Source organism: Entelurus aequoreus, linkage group LG17 (assembly GCF_033978785.1).
Source record: "Entelurus aequoreus isolate RoL-2023_Sb linkage group LG17, RoL_Eaeq_v1.1, whole genome shotgun sequence".
NCBI lineage: Eukaryota > Metazoa > Chordata > Actinopteri > Syngnathiformes > Syngnathidae > Entelurus > Entelurus aequoreus.
Window position 1 is genome coordinate 25824381 of NC_084747.1, and position 21093 is coordinate 25845473.

At 42.1% G+C, this 21093-nt stretch overlaps 1 protein-coding gene across 2 annotated transcripts in view; it reads left to right on the forward strand.

Moving 5' to 3' along the window:
* mamdc2a (MAM domain containing 2a) overlaps window positions 1-13378 on the forward strand; it is a 38746-nt gene extending 25368 nt beyond the window's left edge. Inside the window, exons 10-15 of one of the 2 annotated variants that reach the window (XM_062024172.1) lie at window positions 127-392; window positions 3220-3316; window positions 4427-4573; window positions 8726-8985; window positions 11529-11613; window positions 12862-13378. In XM_062024172.1, the coding sequence (XP_061880156.1) occupies window positions 127-392; window positions 3220-3316; window positions 4427-4573; window positions 8726-8985; window positions 11529-11613; window positions 12862-12917 (911 nt within the window). In that variant the 3' untranslated portion in view covers window positions 12918-13378. Of the gene's footprint in view, window positions 1-126; window positions 393-3219; window positions 3317-4426; window positions 4574-8725; window positions 8986-11528; window positions 11614-12861 lie in introns of those variants that run through there. The other variant, XM_062024173.1, reaches the window with a different exon arrangement.
* The last annotated feature ends 7715 nt before the right edge of the window (window positions 13379-21093 follow it).

Below are 21093 nucleotides of genomic sequence, written 5' to 3' on the forward strand. Positions count from 1 at the left end.
ATATATATGTATGTATGTACAATGGTAGTTTTTATGAAGTTTGGGAGAAGTGAAATGTGTAATTCTAGTAATATTATTTTCCAGACAGCGAGTTGTGATGATTGTTCTTCTCGGCCATCTTTCCAGGCGGCATGTTGCTGGCAAACACGCGCTTCTCCTCCATGCCGGGCTACGTGGGTCGGCTTCACGGCCCGTTCCTGCCTGGCAGGCACAAGTACTGCCTGAGCTTCTACTACCTGCTCCACGGCTTCAGGAAGGCCGACAACGCTCTGGCTCTTTACATCTATGACGAGAACGACGTGGCCCAAGACAAGGTCTGGAGCCTGGCCGAGACCTCCAAGGACGTGTGGATGCAGGTGGAGATCACCTACATGAAGCCCATGGTGACCAAGGTGAGGGTGAACACCTAGAACTGGACAGGAAGTGTGTGTCACTAACAATGGAGCTAATATGAGTCCCTCTATTCGGTCTATAAAGCGCTTTAAAAAACCTCCATCAAGGTTTTATATACACACTGTAAGTACAGTATATATGTAATGTAGTAACATTCATAATAACCTGTAATTTTTACATATTTAAATCATTTTAAGCATATTAATTTCACAGACGCATCACAACAATCACCTTTCCTTCAACATCAACAAGACTTGATGAGAGACAACAAACGTAATAAAACAATCACTTACTGTACAATGGCCGCTCTCACTGGGATAAAGCCTGCCGTTTATATCTTCTCTTTTACATCAACAATTCATCATCCTCACAAAGGGTTAAAAAAACAAGCGTTTTTTTTGTGTGTCTTTCTGGCCATCTCCGGGTCTAAGTTGGATGTTGCGGGGGCAGCAGCCTAAGCAGAGAAGCCCAGACTTTCTTCTCCCCAGCCACTTCGTCCAGCTCCACCTGGGGGGTCCCGAGGCGTTCCTAGGCCAGCTAGGAGACATAGTCTTCTCAACGTGTCCTGGGTCTTTCCCTAGGGAGGCGTTCGGGTGCCATCCTGACCAGATGCCCGAACCACCTCATCTGGCTCCTTTCGATGTGGAGGAGCAGCTTTACTCTGAGCTCCTCCTGATTGACAAAGCTTCTCACGGAGGTTCGACTCTCCGGCATAGCCTCCTCTCCCGGGAAGGCTGAGGAGTGTGATTCCGCGATAACTGTAACACACCCTCATGTTCCCCATCGTGAAGAGAGGTCTGCCAATCCATAGGCACCGCCCCCAAATGTCCACGCAGAGTCTCGTCAACCACAGCAGCCCCCCAGCATCCAGAGCCTTAAGGTACTCCAGGCGATCTAATCTACCCCCCTTGGCCCTGCCACCAAGGAGCTTCTTAACTACCTCAGCAACTTAAACACCAGAAATAGGAGAGCCCACCACAGAGTCCCCAGGCACTGTTTCCTCATTGGAAGACATGTAGGTGGGATTCAGGAGGTCTTTGAAGTATTCCTTCCAACGATCCACAACACCCTGAGTCGAGGTCAGCAGCTCACCATCCCCACCATACACGGTGTTCACAGTCTGCTGTTTCCCCCTCCTGAGGCGGCGATTGGTGGTCCAGAATCGCTCGAAAGCCATCCGGAAGTCGTTATCCATGGCTTCTCCGAACGCCACTGATGTCCCGAGTTTTTGCCTCTGCGACCACTGAAGCCACACACCGCTTGGCCTGTCGGTACCTGCCCGCTGCCTTGGGAGTCCCATGAGCCAAAAGGACCTGATAGGACTCCTTCTTCAGCTTGACGACATCCCTCACCTGGGATTACCGGCATGGCAGGCACTGACCACCTTGCGGCCACAGCTCCGATCGGCCGCCTCGACAAAAGAGGCACCGAACATGGTCTACTCGGACTCAATATCCAGCTCCTCCCTCGTAACATGTTCAAAGTTCTTCCGGAGGTGGGAATTTAAACTCTCCTTGACGGGAGACTGCCAGACATTCCCAGAAGACCCTCACTATGCGTTTGGGCCTGCCAGGTCTGGCCGGCATTCTTCCCCACCATTGGAGCCAACTCACCGCCACGTGATGATCGGTTGAAAGCTCCGACCCTCTCTTCACCCTAGTGTCGAAAACATGAGACCGCAAATCCAATGATGCAAGCACAATGTCAATCATGGAACGGTGGCTTAGGGTGTCCAGGTGCCAAGAACACATATGGACACCCCTTTGTGTGAACATGGTGTTTGTTATAGACAATCTGTGAGGAGCACAAAAGTCCAATAACAAAACACCAATCGGGTTCAGATCAGGGCGTCCGTTCCTCCCAACCACACCTCTCCAAGTCTCACTGCCGTTACCAACGTGAGCGTTGAAGTCCCCCAGTAGAATAAGGGAATCACCTGAGGAGGTTTTTCCAGTACTGCCTTTAAGGACTCCAAAAAGGGTGGGTACTCTGAGCTGCTGTTTGGTGCGTAAGCACAAACAACAGTCAGGACCCGTCCCCCACCCGGAGGCGGAGAGAAGCTACCCTCTCGTCCACCGGGTTAAACTCCAACATACAGGCTCTGAGCTGCGGGGCAACAAGTATTGCCACCGCCACCCTTCGCCTCTCACTGCTGACAACGCCAGACTAGAAGAGAGTCCAGCCCCTCTGGAGATGACTGGTTCTAGAGCCCTCGCTGTGCGTCGAGATAAGTCCGACTATATCTAGCCGGAACTTCTCCACCTCACAAACCAGCTCAGGTTCCTTTCCCCCCAGCGAGGTGACGGTCCACGTCCTAAGAGCGAACTTCTCTAGCCTTCTCTGAACCGCCAAGTGCCCTGCTTTCGACTGCCGCCCAGCTCACACTGCACCCAACCTCTATGCCTCCTCCCATGAGTGGGCATAGAGGTCATTGTTTTTATCACACAAGTCATTGTTTTTTTTGTCAAGATATAGATGGATGCTGCTTTTTACTGTAGGTAGAGAACATGAATAACATTATAGGGGTCGGCCAAAGAAAATGCAAACTAAATAAATACATAGAGTGGGGTGTGGGGACCCCTAGAGATAGTTGTAGGGTGTCCCCAGCTAAATGACAGATAGTTAATAGTAATATTTGTACACTCTCACATACATGAACATTGACTTCCTGTGCAGACATTATCAGTATAAAAGACTTCCTGTGCAGACATATTAAAGAACTCTTCATGGACTAGGAGTTCTGACGGGGATATTAATTGTGAGACCGCATTCAACTACAATACTAACTCATTTGTCATGAAATGATACAAGTTGTGTGTTTCCTAGATGGTGTTTGTCAGCATTTGTAGCAACTTCTGGGAATGTGGTCTGCTGGCCATCGATGACATCACTGTCCGCCTGGGAGACTGCCGCATAGCAAAAGGTTTTCTTTTCATTTCATGTCAGGCAACATACAATATCATATACACTAATAATAATAACTTCAATATACAATATCATATACACTTATATCAATAACTTCAATATACAATATCATCTACACTAATAATAATAACTTCAACATACAATATCATATACACTAATAATAATAACTTCAATATACAATATCATATACACTAATAATAATAACTTCAATATACAATATCATATACACTAATAATAACTTCGATATACAATATCATATACACTAATAATAATAACTTCAACATACAATATCATATACACTAATAATAATAACTTCAATAAACAATATCATATACACTAATAATAACTTCAATATACAATATAATATACATAAATAATAATTTCAACATACAATATCATATAAATGAACAATAATAATTTCAATGTACAATATCCTATACACTAATAATAATAATTTCAAATATACAATATCATATACACTAATAATAATTTCAATATAAAATGGCATACACATAAACAATAATTTTAATATACAATATCTTATACATTAATAATAATACATTCAGTATACAATATCATATACATAAATAATACTGAAGTATGTATAAAGTATATGTAATAACAATCAAGTGTATAGGAAGTATATAGATAAAAAGTGTATGTACTAACAATCAAGTGTATATGAAGTATATATAAAGTATATAATGTATAAAGTGTATATGAAGTATATATATATATGTATATATATATATATATATATATATATATATATATATATATATATATATATATATATATATATATATATATATATATATATATATATATATACAGTATATATATATATGTGTGTGTGTGTACTAACAATAACATGTATATGAAGTATATATAAAGTATATCAAGTATAAAGTGTATATGAAGTATATATAAAGTATCTGTACTAACAAAGTGTAAATGAAGTATATATAAAGTATATGTACTAACAATCAAGTGTATATGAAGTTTATAGAAAGTATATGTACTAACAATCAAGTGTATATTAGTTATATACTGTATATAAAGTATATGAAGTATAAATAAGAAGGATTCTTCTATGTTTGGTCCTCAGGTTCCTTGCCAGGTCAGTGTACTTTTGAAAGTGGACTTTGTGGTTTCATTCAGGACACCACACACGATCAAGCTGATTGGCTGCGGCTTCGAGGCCACACCCCCACATCTTACACGGGCCCCAGAGGAGACCACTCTACTGGGGTAGGTGAGTACTACTACTACTACTTCATGTACTACTGCTACTACTACTACTTGTATTAGTACTACTACCACTACTACTACTTCTGGTGCTACTACTACTGCTACTACTCCTACTACTCCTACTTTCAAAACCGCGACTGTAGCACCACCCCTGAAGAAACCTGGTTCAGAGCCCAATATCTTCGTCCTATCTCCAACCTGCAATTTCTCTCCAGAATCCTGGACCAAATGGTAGCTTTCCAGATCCATGGCCATCTGTCCAGCAACAACCTTTATGAACAGTCCAGTTTTGACCCCACAGAAACCGCTCTTCTCAAAATCACAAATGACCTTCTGTTGGCAGCTGACTCGGGACTCTTATCCATCCTCACCCTCCTTGATCTGAGCGCTGCATTTGACAGCACATGTCATTCCACCCTCCGACACTACGTCATTCCACCCTCCTACACCACATGTCATTCCGCCCTCCGACACCACATGTCATTCCGCCCTCCGACACCACATGTCATTCCGCCCTCCAGCACCACATGTCATTCCGCCCTCTGGCACCACATGTCATTCCACACTCCGACACCACATGTCATTCCACACTCTGACACCACATGTCATTCCGCCCTCCGGCACCACATGTCATTCCACACTCCGACACCACATGTCATTCCACCCTCCTTCACCGACGATCCTCCATTGGTTTATCCGACACACCCGTAGCCTGGTTTCACTCCTATCTTTGTGACCGTATTCAGTTCTTCAAGTTCATTCTCATCCCCGCTTTCTTCTGGTGTACCCCAGGGCTCTGTCCTCGGCCCTATACTTTCTATACCTTCCTATACCTTTTCATCGCAGATGACACCCAGCTCTACGTTTCCTCCAAACCCTCTTACACCATTCCTCCCTCCTTTCTTTGTGCCTGCTTACAGGAAATAGAATCCTGGATCACAAGTCATTTTCTTCAAATGAACACTATGACTTCAAGTGGACTTAGAACAATGGTTCTAAGTCCACACTCTCCAAGCACCCCAGTTTCACCGTCCCCATAAACAACTCCTTGGTCTCAACCCTCCTCCCATATTAAGAGTCTGGGTGCACTCTGTCATTTCATACCCACATCAACAACACCATCCCATCTGACTATTTCCACCTCCGTAACATCAACTGCCTCCGCCTATTTCCACCTACGCAACACCAACCGCCTTCGCCTATTTCCACCTCCGTAACATCAACCGTGTCCGCCTATTTCCACCTCCGTAACATCAACCGCCTCCGTCCATTTCCACCACCGAAACATCAACCGCCTCTGCCTATTTCCACCTCTGTAACATCAACCTTGTCCGCTTATTTCCACCTCCGTAACATCAACCGCCTCCGCCTATTTCCACCTCCGTAACATCAACCGTGTCCGCCTATTTCCACCTCCGTAACATCAACCGCCTCCGTCCATTTCCACCACCGAAACATCAACCGCCTCTGCCTATTTCCACCTCTGTAACATCAACCTTGTCCGCTTATTTCCACCTCCGTAACATCAACCGCCTCCGCCTATTTCCACCACCGAAACATCAACCGCCTCTGCCTATTTCCACCTCCGTAACATCAACCGCCTCCGCCTATTTCCACCACCGAAACATCAACCGCCTCTGCCTATTTCCACCTCTGTAACATCAACCTTGTCCGCTTATTTCCACCTCCGTAACATCAACTGCCTCTGCCTTTATCCACCTCCGTAACATCAACCTTGTCCGCCTATATCCATCTCCGTAACATCAACTGCCTCTGCCTTTATCCACCTCCGTAACATCAACCTTGTCCGCCTATATCCATCTCCGTAACATCAACCGTCTCCGTCCATTTCCACCTCCGTAACGTCAACCGCCTCCGTCCATTTCCACCTATGTAACATCAACCGCCTCTGTCCATTTCCGCCTCCGTAACATCAACCACCTCCGTCCATTTCCACATCTGTAACATCAACCGCCCCCGCCTATTTCCACCTCCGTAACATCAACCTTGTCCACCTATTTCCACCTCCGTAACATCAACCGCCCCCACCTATTTCCACCTCTGTAACATCAACCGTGTCCGTCTACTTCCACCTCCGTAACATCAACCGCCTCCGCCTATTTCCACCTCCGTAACATCAACCGCCTCCGCCTATTTCCACCTCCGTAACATCAACCGTCTCCGCCTATTTCCACCTCCGTAACATCAACCGTCTCCGCCTATTTCCACCTCCGTAACATCAACTGTGTAAAAATAGACCGTTTTATGTCTTCCACAGCTCCTTTACCCCATGGGGTCCCCCAGGGCTCAATCCTTTCCCCAATCTTATTTGCGCTTTACCTTCTCCCTCTTGGTTCTGTTTTTAGGAAGTACGGTATTGCATTTCATTTTTATGCCGATGATTGCCAGATCTATTTTCCCATGGCACAAAATTACACGGTTCAACGTCTCATTGACTGCCTGCACGACATCAAAGCCTGGCTTTCAGCTAACTTCCTGAGCCTAAATGAAGACAAAACAGAAGTTATGTTGTTCGGTCCAAGTCGCTCTCCCTCCCCCAACGTTGACCTCGGCACTCTGACCCCGTATCTCAGCGACTGTGTCACAAACCTGGGGGTAAAGTTCGACTAAATTCGAAAAACAAATCAGCAGCGTCGTACAAAAAAGCTTTTATCAATTACGCCAAATAGCGAAAGTGAAACCGCTTCTATCAGGACATGATCTCGAGAAATTAATCCACGCCTTTATCTCGACTCGTCTAGACAACTGCAATGCCCTGTATGTAAGCATTAGCCAGGCCTCCCTCGCCCGCCTGCAACTCGTGCAGAACTCTGCTGCTCGTCTGCTAACACAGACCCGCAGACGTGAGCACATCACCCCTATATTAGCGTCCCTTCACTGGCTCCCTGTGCGTTACCGAATCAATTTTAAACTCCTTCTATTTGTTTTTAAATGTCTAAACAACCTCGCTCCAACATATCTCTCCGACCTCCTTCAGCCTTACTGCCCCACCCGATCCCTAAGATCAGCCGATCAGCTGCTACTGACGGTCCCTGACACAAGGCTGAAGCTTAGAGGTGACAGAGCTTTCACCGCTGCTGCTCCCAAGCTCTGGAACGACCTACCTCTGAGTGTTAGACAGGCCTCCTCTCTTCCTGTTTTTAAATCTCTCTTAAAAACATACTTTTATTCCATGGCTTTTAACACTGAGTGATATCCATCCTGCTATGGCGCCCCATAATACACCTGCTGTGAACCTGTTTTTATGTTTTTGTTTGTGTTGTGTTGTGTTTGCTCGGTTCTCGTATTATCTTTTAACCTGCCCATTGTACAGCACTTTGGCTACCCCTGTGGTAAATTTTAAATGTGCTTTATAAATAAAGTTGATTTGATTTGATTTTATCAAACGTCTCCGTCCATTTCCACCTCCGTAACATCAACCGCCTATTTCCACCTCCGTAGCATCAACGGTCTCCGTCCATTTCCACCTCCGTAACATCAACCGTCTCCGCCTATTTCCACGTCCGTAACATCAACCGCCTCCACCTATTTCCACCGCCGTAACACCATCCGATCCGCCTATTTCCACCTCCGTAACATCAACCGTCTCCACTCTTCACTCCCTCCCGATAGTCCTGCAATCCTGGTCCACTCTCTTGTCACTTCCCGTCTGGATTGTTGCAACTCCCTAGTCTTTGGTCTCCCCCACAAACTCCTCCATAAAGCCCAACTAGTCCAGAACACTGCTGCCCGTGTAATCACCAGAACTCCTGTCATCAGTCACATCACCCGCGTTCTTCACCAACTCCACCGGCTTCCCATCAAACACCGCATCAACTACAAGGTCCTCCTCCATACATTCAAAGCTATCCATGACCTCGCCCCGCCATACTGGTCTGACCTCCGACACATCAATGTTCCTACCCGATCCCTCAGGTCTTCCTCCTGCATCAACCTACTACAACTACTTTTTGTAGTACTTCTTGTACTACTACTACTGTTGCTACTACTACTACTACGACAAATACTATTACTACTCGTACTACTAGCTACCAACTGGGTTGATTACCTAGAGTAGTATTGTGCATGGTATGAAGCAGGAATGAAGTACTGTAGTACTACTTGATGAATACTTGTGATATTTTGTTTTGTGCAGGTTACTTCATGTACATCGAGGCGTCACACATGCGTCATGGCAACAAGGCCCAACTGCTGACCTCTGACCTGAGAGGCTCCTCAGCGCCGCACTGCTTGGTCTTCTACTACCACATGTTCGGCTCTGGAACTGGAACCTTGCGAGTTCTGTTGCGTCCGGAAGACACTGAACGTGACACACCGCTGTGGAGGCGACACGGCGAACAGAGCGTGTCTTGGATGAAGGCCATGGTCGACTACACCTGTCACCTACGTCACCAGGTAAATACACCTCTGTGTTGTTACACCTCTGTTATTACACCTCTGTGTTGTTACACCTCTGTGTTGTTACACCTCCGTGTTATTATACCTCTGTGTTATTACACCTCTGTGTTGTTACACCTCTGTGTTGTTACACCTCTGTGTTGTTACACTTCTGTGTTGTTACACCTCTGTATTATTACACCTCTGTTTTGTTACACTTCTGTGTTGTTACACCTCTGTGTTATTACACCTCTGTGTTATTACACCTCTGTGTTGTTACACCTCTGTGTTATTACCAGTGTTGGGACTAACGCGTTACAAAGTAACGCGTTACTGTAACGCCGTTAGTTTCGGCGGTAACTAGTAATCTAACGCGTTATTTTTTATATTCAGTAACTCAGTTACCGTTACTACATGATGCGTTAATGCGTTATTTTACGTTATTTTTTATGTAGTATCGGCTAGAAACAGAAGATCTGAGTGTGTTTTAATGTAGCGCTGCGGTGGAAAAGAAAAGGCGTGCTTTCTGTGGGTGGGGGCGGGGGGGCTCCCATACCGTAGTTGAGGGGCGCAGGGGAGACGTATATGTACTTCAGGGCTAACAACCTTACCTTTACCCGGCAGTGGGTCTTTACAGCTGAGGGTGAATGACGAGGCCGGCGGTTCGTTGCAACTTTGTGACTTTATTGGACGCAGCCATCCACCAAGCTAGAGCACCTGCACGCACTCACTGTCGCCGGTCCCTCACTTCTCTCGCCCACTCACTCACTGACATATCTTAAAGGGCCACACACACACACATACGCTACTCTCATAACAACTAACAAGACATCATGGCGAAGCCAGAAGTCGGGTTTTTTAACATGGAGACATTCTCAATACTTTTCTTTTGTCGAGCACAAAGAAAATAACATTTTAGTTAAATGTAAGTTGTGTCTTGGATCAAAGATCCTATCTACTTAGAGTTAAAGTTAAAGTGCCATTATGTTGCAGCTATTTAAAATAGTTTTGTCAATTTGTTCTGGCCTGAAATAAATTGGCCCTTTGAAACATATCTTTGTCTTTGTGTGTTGTATGTAGACCACATTGCTTTCTGAGTTCAGTGATGCAAATGCATGTCAAGTTGATCAACAAATTGTATTATTCTCCTGTGCAATAACAGTACTGAGATGAAGGCTAAAATGGGAGCCTTAAAAAAAGGGGGGGGGGGGGGGGGGGGGAAGAAGTAACTAAATAGTTACTTTTCACAGTAAAGCATTACTTTTTGGTGTAAGTAACTGAGTTAGTAACTGAGTTACTTTTGAAATCAGTAACTAGTAACTGTAACTAGTTACTGGTTTTCAGTAACTAACCCAACACTTGTTATTACACCTCTGTGTTGTTACACCTCCGTGTTATTACACCTCTGTGTTGTTACACCTCCGTGTTATTACACCTCTGTGTTGTTACACCTCCGTGTTATTACACCTCTGTGTTGTTACACCTCCGTGTTATTACACCTCTGTGTTGTTACACCTCTGTGTTGTTACACCTCTGTGTTGTTACACCTCTGTGTTATTACACCTCTGCGTTGTTACACCTCTGTGTTGTTACACCTCTGTGTTATTACACCTCTTATTACATCTCTGTGTTGTTACACCTCTGTTATTACACCTCTGTGTTGTTACACCTCTGTGTTGTTACACCTCTGTGTTGTTACACATCTGTGTTATTACACTTGTTATTAAACCTCTGTGTTGTTACACCTCTGTGTTATTACACCTCTGTGTTGTTACACGTCTGTGTTGTTACACCTCTGTTATTACACCTCTGTGTTGTTACATCTCTGTTGTTACACCTTTGTGTTGTTACACCTCTGTGTTGTTACACATCTGTGTTATTACACTTGTTATTAAACCTCTGTGTTATTACACCTTTGTTATTACACCTCTGTTATTACACCTCTGTGTTATTACACCTCTGTTATTACACCTCTGTGTTATTACACCTCTGTGTTATTATCACACCTCCGTGTTGTTACACTTCTGTCATTATATCTGTGTTATTACATAGTTATTACATTACAAATACACCCAAATTGTCTTTAAACCAAAAAAAACCCTTCAGAATTTCTGAAGGATTGTAAGACTTTAGTTAATGTCGATTAGAATAATAAATCAATATAAAATGAAGTAAAAGTTACTTATATTAAAATAAAATATTAATTACAAACATTCATTAGAAATAATAGTTAAAATATAAATGTAATCATTAATTTAGTATCTTAATTACCAATACTAATGTAAAAATAATCAAACTATTTAATGCAACTGTTGATACATATACTAATTACAAATATTAATTCAAAATAATACTTGAAAAAATTGGTAAAATCTTGATTTAAAAATAATTACAAATAATAATTACAACTATTGATCAAAAATTAATGAAAGACATTAATACAAATATTAATCAGAATATGTAGAGAGCAAATAAAATAGCAGATAATTTGTCTGCTTTGACACAATTATGTCAAAGTTGTTTCTTCTTCAGACGTGATCATCACTTTATTGATATTGCAGATTGTCTTTGAAGCCACTCGAGGTCCATCCCTGCGGAGTGATATCGCCATCGACGACGTGCGCTTCCAAAGTGGTCCTTGTGAAGGTCAGCACATCAACTACAGTACTAATAAATATTCATGAACATGATGACATAAGTTGTTGAATATTCATGAACATGATGATAGCATAAATTGTTGAATATTCATGAACATGATGACATAAGTTGTTGAATATTCATGAACATGATGATGATGACATAAGTTGTTGAATATTCATGAACATGATGATAACTTAAGTTGTTGAATATTCATGAACATGATGGCATGAGTTGTTGAATATTCATGAACATGATGATAACTTAAGTTGTTGGATATTCATGAACATGATGACATAAGTTGTTGAATATTCATGAACATGATGATAACATAAGTAGTTGAATATTCATGAACATGATCACATACGTTGTTGAATATTCATGAACATGATGATAACATAAGTTGTTGAATATTCATGAGCATGATGATAACATAAGTTGTTGAATATTCATGATCATGATTACATAAGTTGTTGAATATTCATGAACATGATGATAACATAAGTTGTTGAATATTCATGAACATGACAGCATAAGTTGTTGAATATTCATAAACATGACGACAAAAGTCGTTGAATATTCATAAACATGATGACATAAGTTGTTGAATATTCATGATTACGACGACATAAGTTGTTGTATATTCATAAACATGATGATGGCATAAGTTGTTGAATATTCATGAACATGATGATGGCATAAGTTGTTGAATATTCATGAACATGATGACACAAGCTGTTGAATATTCATGAACATGATGATAACATATGTTGTTGAATATTCATGAACACGATGATGGCATAAGTTGTTGAATATTCATGAACATGATGACATAAGTTGTTGAATTTTCATGAACATGATGATAGCATAAGTTGTTGAATATTCATTAAAATTGATGATAACATAAGTTGTTGAATATTCATGAACACGATGACATAAGTTGTTGAATATTCATGAACATGATGGCATAAGTTGTTGAATATTCATGAACATGATGATAACATAAGTTGTTGAATATTCGTGAACATGATGACATAAGTTGTTGAATATTCATAAACATGATGACATAAGTTGTTGAATATTCATGAACATGATGACATAAGTTGTTGAATATTCATGAACATGATGACATACGTTGTTGAATATTCATGAACATTATGATGACATAAGTTGTTGAATATTCATAAACATGATGACATAAGTTGTTCATTGACATGTTTGTTACGTAATCATTTCCTGTGTGTTTGTCCTCGTCAGACGCTGATGACATCACTTCCTCCTCAGGATCCTCAGAGGACTTCAATGAAGTGTAGAAGAAGACATCTTCCTGTTTATTATTTAGTCGCTTCACGTCGTTCTTGTATGCACTCATTTCCTTCTGGGTCAAAGGTCAGCTGGAGTCTATCCCAGCAGCCTGTAGGTGAAGGGGGTGGGGGGACTGTTCAGCAGCCAATCACAGGACACAGAAATATAACTGACATAACGTGCATGTTTTAAAACGTGACAGGGAGATCTAACTCCAACACAGATTTGAACCATCAACCTCCTGACTGAGGCCGATATGCTAGCCACTGATCCACCACGCACACTCCTTTATTAATATTATTATTTTACAATCATGTATTTAGTCTTTTATTATTATTGTTTATTTTACTATACATATATTCACATCTTTTATTAATATTGTTTATTTTACAACCAATATATTTAGTCTTTTATTATTGTTGTTTATTTTACTATACATATATTCACGTCTTTTATTAATATTGTTTATTTTACAATAAATATATTTAGTCTTTTATTATTGTTGTTTATTTTACCATACATATATTCACATCTTTTATTAATATTGTTTATTTTACAATCAATATATTTAGTCTTTTATCATTATTGTTTATTTTATTATGCATATATTCACTTCTTTTATTATTATTGTTTATTTTACAATCAATATATTTAGTCTTTTATTATTGTTTATTTTATTATACATATATTCACTTCTTTTATTATTATTGTTTATTTTACAATACATATATTTAGTCTTTTATTATTATTGTTTATTTGATTATACATATATTCACATCCTTTATTAATATTGTTTATTTTACAATATATTTATTATTTTATTATTGTTTATTTTATTATACATATATCGGTAAAAAATGGATGGATATTCACGCCATGTATTAATATTGTTTATTTCATAAAACATGTATTCATGTCCTTTAATATTACCTTATTACTTTATTATTATATACATATATATATATATATATATATATATATATATATATATATATATATATATATATATATATATATATATATATATATATATATATATATCTATATATATATATATATATATATATATATATATATATATATATATATATATATATATATATATATATATATATATATATATATATCTCTCTATCTATATATATATATATATATATATATATATATATATATATATATATATGTATAGATATATATATATATATATATATATATATATATATATATGTATAGATATATATATATAGACATATAAATATATGCATATATAAATGTACACGTGTATATATGTATATATATAAATATTCACATATGTATTTATAGATCTTAAAATATATAAATATAGATTAATAATATCGTCAAATATTTTACACACACACACATATATATATATATATATATATATATATATATATATATATATATATATATATATATATATATATATATATATATATATATATATATATACATATATATATATATGTTTGAATCCTGCTCCCAGAGGTATGTTTTAGATATGTTACCTTCAAAGAGTCATTGTTAGCCATGATTGTAGACTCGTTCATAACTGCCATGTTACTGGCGCGCCCCCTGGTGGTGATTAGGACCAACAACATCTTTGTCTTCTCGAAACAATCAAGGTTACAACAATAAAGCTTTCTTCATGATGAAGACACATCAGAGAGTGTGTTGCGATCGCTCCTCCTCATTGACATTCTCACTTTAATTAATAATAGTCAATTTAATAATAATTTCATTTCATTAGTCGTTTTATTCAGTGACGTAGGAATCATTTATCATTGCAATGTGTTCATAGTTTATGGAAGTAGAATTGTCTCACATCAACTTACATATATCAGTATGATATTAAAAATACATATGCATATATGAATAAATATACAAATACAAATGTGATGTACAAATAAATAATTTGTATAAATAAACGCGTATTTGTAAATATATTTTTGAGAATTTAAAATATATACAAATAAAATTTATAAATATAAAAATGTGACATACAAATAAAACAAGAATTTCTATAAATAAACGTGAATATGTAAATATATTTTTGAGATTTGAATATAAATATACTTGATTTTGTATTTGTATTGAATTTGCATATGTGGATCGCTTTTTTGCTTTTGTGTCGATGAGACATTCCTCCCACAAACCAGATGCACAAATAAATGTGACCTACACACTCCCCTGAACAATCTGCAGAGGGCACTGCAGCCAGAGCGGTCTCGTCATAGACATGGTCAGAGGCACACTAGGGAGGGTCATATGATGATTGATATATGATTTTGATTTGACACACGCTGCACTTATAAGAGATCAGTATCTCTTATTAAATGGCATTGATACAATAAAATAAGCAGCTAGCACGGTCTTTCAGATTAACTGGATAAATTAGCATTAGCTAATACAATGCTAACGTTAGCAAGCTCAGGCCCGTTGTGCGTTCTCTCTGTACACTGAAAAAAGTGACTTTTTGGTGCTGTAAACTCTATTAGAGTAACTGTCATAATGTTTACCTAACATTTTTAACATTCAGTAAGAACTAGAGTTTTTTAAGGAAAATTAAACCTTTTAATTAACGTAATACATGAATTATGGGGGAAGAGTAAGTTTTACTTATGTTTCCTCATACTATTTAAATGTTTAATAGTTGTACGTACATAAACCTAAAAATATTACATAAAATTTACTCTGAAAATCTAGTGTTTTGAAACGCATGCACGACGACGCACAACAGGCTCTGGCCGACTGGCTCTGTTAGGATTACTTCACAGAGCACTGCAAGGTGTAGCGCGCGCAAGTTATTCCACAGGTAAGTTATTACGTTCTGTTTTAAATTTGTGATAATATACGTCTGCATGTAGTTTGACGCAAGATATGTAACTGCTCATAAGTTAATTAAGTTAAGTTAAGTAAGTAAGTAAGTAAGTTAAGTAAAAAAGTTAGCATAACGCTATAGCGTTATGCTAACTTTTGTATACATACAAATACATACATATTTGTATACAAATACATACCAATGTATACATTGGTCCGTGCTGGGAGGGCTGCAGTTTTTCCTGATAAAAACTAAAGTTAACTAATATAAAGTTAGGATATTAAAAAAACCACCAACCTAACGGTATAACTTTTATCAACTGACGTCAACATAGAACATGGTATTGTTCTCTGTAAAACTTTTGGCGGCGACACTGAAGTAACGTTAACGTTAGTGAATGAATGTTAATTAATGTGCATTGGGAATGAGGGGGCGATACTGCTGAATGTTTGGGAGAAATGCCCCAGAATAGGTTTTTAAAACACACATTTACTGACAGAAGCGCCAGAGGTCTTTGAGAGCATCAGCTTGCGATTATAAAGAGACTTCGCTGGCAGTTTTCTTCCTTTTCTTTTTTTTTTGACAAGAAGCTAGTTATCAGTGTGAAGCCCACAGCAACATGTTTTTGTAATTCAATGAAAGAATGGATTGTTCATTACAACTTCTACTCGCAAATAAATCTGGCATGTGTTAATTGTTTTATTTAGCTAGACAAAACAAAATGTTCATTAATGTTTATGATGTAGTTTATTTCTTATTCAAATATTTTTCCATCAACAGGAAGCAAATCAGAACAGAACATTATTCTCATAATTCAGGCAAGTAGAAAATAATGTATGCATTATATTTGCTTTGTTATTTTCCCTTATTCATTCATCATAATGTAATATTAAAATTGTGGCTGACTATTTTAGACCATTGTTTTAATACCACAAATTGTGTCTCTTCATTTTCAGGGTGCCCTTTGGAGGAGCCAGTGGACTTTGTGGACAGTTGGAGTTGAGGGCTAGGGAGAGGAGGTCGAGGAGAAATTCATCAGGGAGAAAGAGTAGGCCTCTTGTGGTATGAGATGGTCGTGCAAACGATGCAATTTTAGGTCATCAAAACGTTTAGAGCTTATAAAACATTATAGATTGAAGCATCCACACACTAGTCAAGGCCGATCACTACCCTGCTTGTACTCCGATTGTCCTTGTTTATTTAAAAGTTGGGGGGCACTTCATGCACATTTGTCTAGAAATCATACACAGACTCAACAGTTAGGGCAGATAGTTTCATTTCCGTGTCTTGTATGTAATTCATGGAGTTTTAACACAGAGAAACAATATTTTGAACACCTCGGGACTCATCTGAAAAAGCACGAAACTGTTAATTGTGTTTTTAAAGATTGTGACTACAGTACGAATATATATTCAACTTTTGCTTCACATAAAAGTAGGAATCACAATCCTCACTGCATTGAAGATTTAAAAAATACTGTATTCCAGACACATTCAAGTCAGGCAAGTGAGGTAACAGAGGGTAGTAGTTTGATTGAAAGTGTTGTGTTTACTAAGGGGAGGTGACGGCAAACAGACACTAGATGGCAGTATGTACAATTATTTATTATATATATAGTAACATACATATATATATAATAATAATAATTAACAATACTAATAAACTAGAATGGAGTGTGACAAAATCCAAGAGTGTATGAGAGTGACTATGTGTGTAGATTAACTGAAGTGTGTGTTACCAAGTGTTGCACGAGAGAAGAGGAAGTCCATGGGCAGGCAGGTGATCCGGGGAGATAGAGAGGCGTCAGAATCCAAGGACGAGCAAGGAGTCGGGGAACGAAGGAGGCAGTCAGGGAAGCAGGGGAACGACGAGGAATGACGAGACACACAGCAACGTCAAACACGGGAACGGAGGTTATACGCCAATTGAAGACTATATTCCGGCGGCGGCAAGCCAGGTTGTCCACGCTTATGGAGGCAGCTACTTCATTAACGGCAGGTGTGCTGATAGATGATTGCCGCCAGCTGTGGAGGTGCGTGGCCGCGGTCTGCGCGGCGCGTGTGGGGGCGTGTTCTGCGGTGCTTGCAGTGCGCAAGGATGAGGGCGAATTCCAATGCGCCCAGGCCGTGACAGTATCCCCCTCCTTATGGACAGCTCCCAGATGTCCTCTAGCTGGAACCAACAGAAACACGGGAACAAAAGTCAAGGGAGGGCGGAGGGGCGAATTGGAGGTGGGTCGCCGGCCCAAGTGTCCCCGAATCCACCGGGGACGAGTCTGGTGGCGGCGGCGAGAAGAACGCCGCTGAGGCGGACGACCAAAGAACGGCCACCCTCTTGGCCGTCGGGAAGGCGGACGCAAGTGGTGCCATGATGAGTCTCGCCGGAGACGAGGAGGTGACATCGGAGGCAAAGAGGATGACGTCATCGGCGGCGTGGAAGCGACAGACATCGGCGGCGAGGAAGCGGCAGATGTCATCGGCGACGTGGAAGCGGCAGACGTCATCGGCGGGGCAGGCGAGGAAGACGTCATCGGCAATGCAGGCATGGAAGCAGCAGGCGTTGTCGGCGCCGGAGACGAGGACGGCTGAGGATCAGGCCGAGGTGCTGAGGTCGACGCTGCAGGCCAAGGGGCAGAGGTCGAGGCCAGCCTGGAAGCTGGTGGAGACGCAGGAGTCAGCCTGGAAGCTGGTGCTAGCTCGGAGGCTAGTTTGGGGACAGGTGCTAGCTCGGACGCTAGTTCGGGGACAGGTGCTTGCTCGGACGCTAGTTCGGGGACAGGTGCTAGCTCGGACGCTAGTTCAGGGACAGGTGCTAGCTCGGACGCTAGTTCGGGGACAGGTGCTGGCTCGGACGCTAGTTCGGGGACAGGTGCTGGCTCGGACGCTAGTTCGGGGTCAGGTGCTAGCTCGGACGCTAGCTCAGGGTCAGGTGCTAGCTCGGACGCTAGCTCGGGGTCGGGTGCTAGCTCGGACGCTAGCTCGGGGTCAGGTGCTAGCTCGGACGCTAGCTCGGGGTCAGGTGCTAGCTCGGACGCTAGCTCGGGGACAGGTGCTAGCTCGGACGCTAGCTCGGGGACAGGTGCTAGCTCGGACGCTTGCTCGGGGGCAGGTGCTAGCTCGGTGACTGGTGGCTGCGGCTGAGAAAAGCAGAAGACAGGGGGTATTTGTCTGGCAGGTGGTAGAAAAGAAAAAGACATAATGAGAGGGGCAAAAAGAAAGGAGGAAGAAAAAAAATGTCACTGGGGCGGAGCTAAAGTCACTGGGGGCGGGGCTAAGGAAGTGTGCCGTCAGGTCCCTAATCAATTGGCCGGAATATACTGATGTGTTTACTAAGGGGAGGTGACGGCAAACAGACACTAGATGGCAGTATGTACAATTATTTATTATATATATAGTAACATACATATATATATAATAATAATAATTAACAATACTAATAAACTAGAATGGAGTGTGACAAAATCCAAGAGTGTATGAGAGTGACTATGTGTGTAGATTAACTGAAGTGTGTGTTACCAAGTGTTGCACGAGAGAAGAGGAAGTCCACGGGCAGGCAGGTGATCCGGGGAGATAGAGAGGCGTCAGAATCCAGGGACGAGCAAGGAGTCGGGGAACGAAGGAGGCAGTCAGGGAAGCAGGGGAACGACGAGGAATGACGAGTCACACAGCAACGTCAAACACGGGAACGGAGGTTATACGCCAATTGAAGACTATATTCCGGCGGCGGCAAGCCAGGTTGTCCACGCTTATGGAGGCAGCTACTTCATTAACGGCAGGTGTGCTGATAGATGATTGCCGCCAGCTGTGGAGGTGCGTGGCCGCGGTCTGCGCGGCGCGTGTGGGGGCGTGTCCTGCGGTGCTTGCAGTGCGCAAGGATGAGGGCGAATTCCAATGCGCCCAGGCCGTGACAGTATCCCCCTCCTTATGGACAGCTCCCAGATGTCCTCTTGCTGGAACCAACAGAAACACAGGAACAAAAGTCAAGGGAGGGCGGAGGGGCGAATTGGAGGTGGGTCGCCGGCCCAAGTGTCCCCGAATCCACCGGGGACGAGTCTGGTGGCGGCGGCGAGAAGAACGCCGCTGGGGCGGACGACCAAGGAACGGCCACCCTCTTGGCCGTCGGGAAGGCGGACGCAAGTGGTGCCATGATGAGTCTCGCCGGAGACGAGGAGGTGACATTGGAGGCAAAGAGGATGACGTCATCGGCGGCGTGGAAGCGACAGACATCGGCGGCGAGGAAGCGGCAGATGTCATCGGCGACGTGGAAGCGGCAGACGTCATCGGCGGGGCAGGCGAGGAAGACGTCATCGGCAATGCAGGCATGGAAGCAGCAGGCGTTGTCGGCGCCGGAGACGAGGACGGCTGAGGATCAGGCCGAGGTGCTGAGGTCGACGCTGCAGGCCGAGGGGCAGAGGTCGAGGCCAGCCTGGAAGCTGGCGGAGACGCAGGAGTCAGCCTGGAAGCTGGTGCTAGCTCGGAGGCTAGTTCGGGGACAGGTGCTAGCTCGGACGCTAGTTCGGGGACAGGTGCTAGCTCGGACGCTAGTTCGGGGACAGGTGCTAGCTCGGACGCTAGTTCGGGGACAGGTGCTGGCTCGGACGCTAGTTCGGGGACAGGTGCTGGCTCGGACGCTAGTTCGGGGTCAGGTGCTAGCTCGGACGCTAGCTCAGGGTCAGGTGCTAGCTCGGACGCTAGTTCGGGGACAGGTGCTAGCTCGGACGCTAGCTCGGGGTCAGGTGCTAGCTCGGACGCTAGCTCGGGGTCAGGTGCTAGCTCGGACGCTAGCTCGGACGCAGGTGCTAGCTCGGATGCTAGCTCGGGGACAGGTGCTAGCTCGGTGACTGGTGGCTGCAGCTGAGAAAAGCAGAAGACAGGGGGTATTTGTCTGGCAGGTGGTAGCCTGTCTGGGTGCAGCTGTGCTACCACATCAGCACAGCCACCAGTGCTAAAATGGAAGAGACTAGTACAATGCGCCCAGGCCGTGACAGAAAGTGAAGTTACTTCTGATGAAACATTTGTCCAAGAGGGTGAAGATTTAGTCCAGGCTATTGTTGATGAGCTTGGTTCCTTATTGCTTAAACTAGACTGTATATTCAATGTGCCTAGAAGATGTATAGATGAGATTGTAAAGGAGCTTCAATTTATTACTTGTTCAGCATCTGCACCTGTTATTAAAAATATTGTCCATAGTACATTACAAAACCATAACTGCACTGTTGAAGAAGTGGTGATCACAGATTTAGTAAAAAGCCTTTGCCAGTTAAATCCTCTTAGTGTAGCCTTTAGTGGAGAAGGCCCTCTTGGCACGGCATACAAGAGAAATAGTTATTTAAAAGAACATTTCTC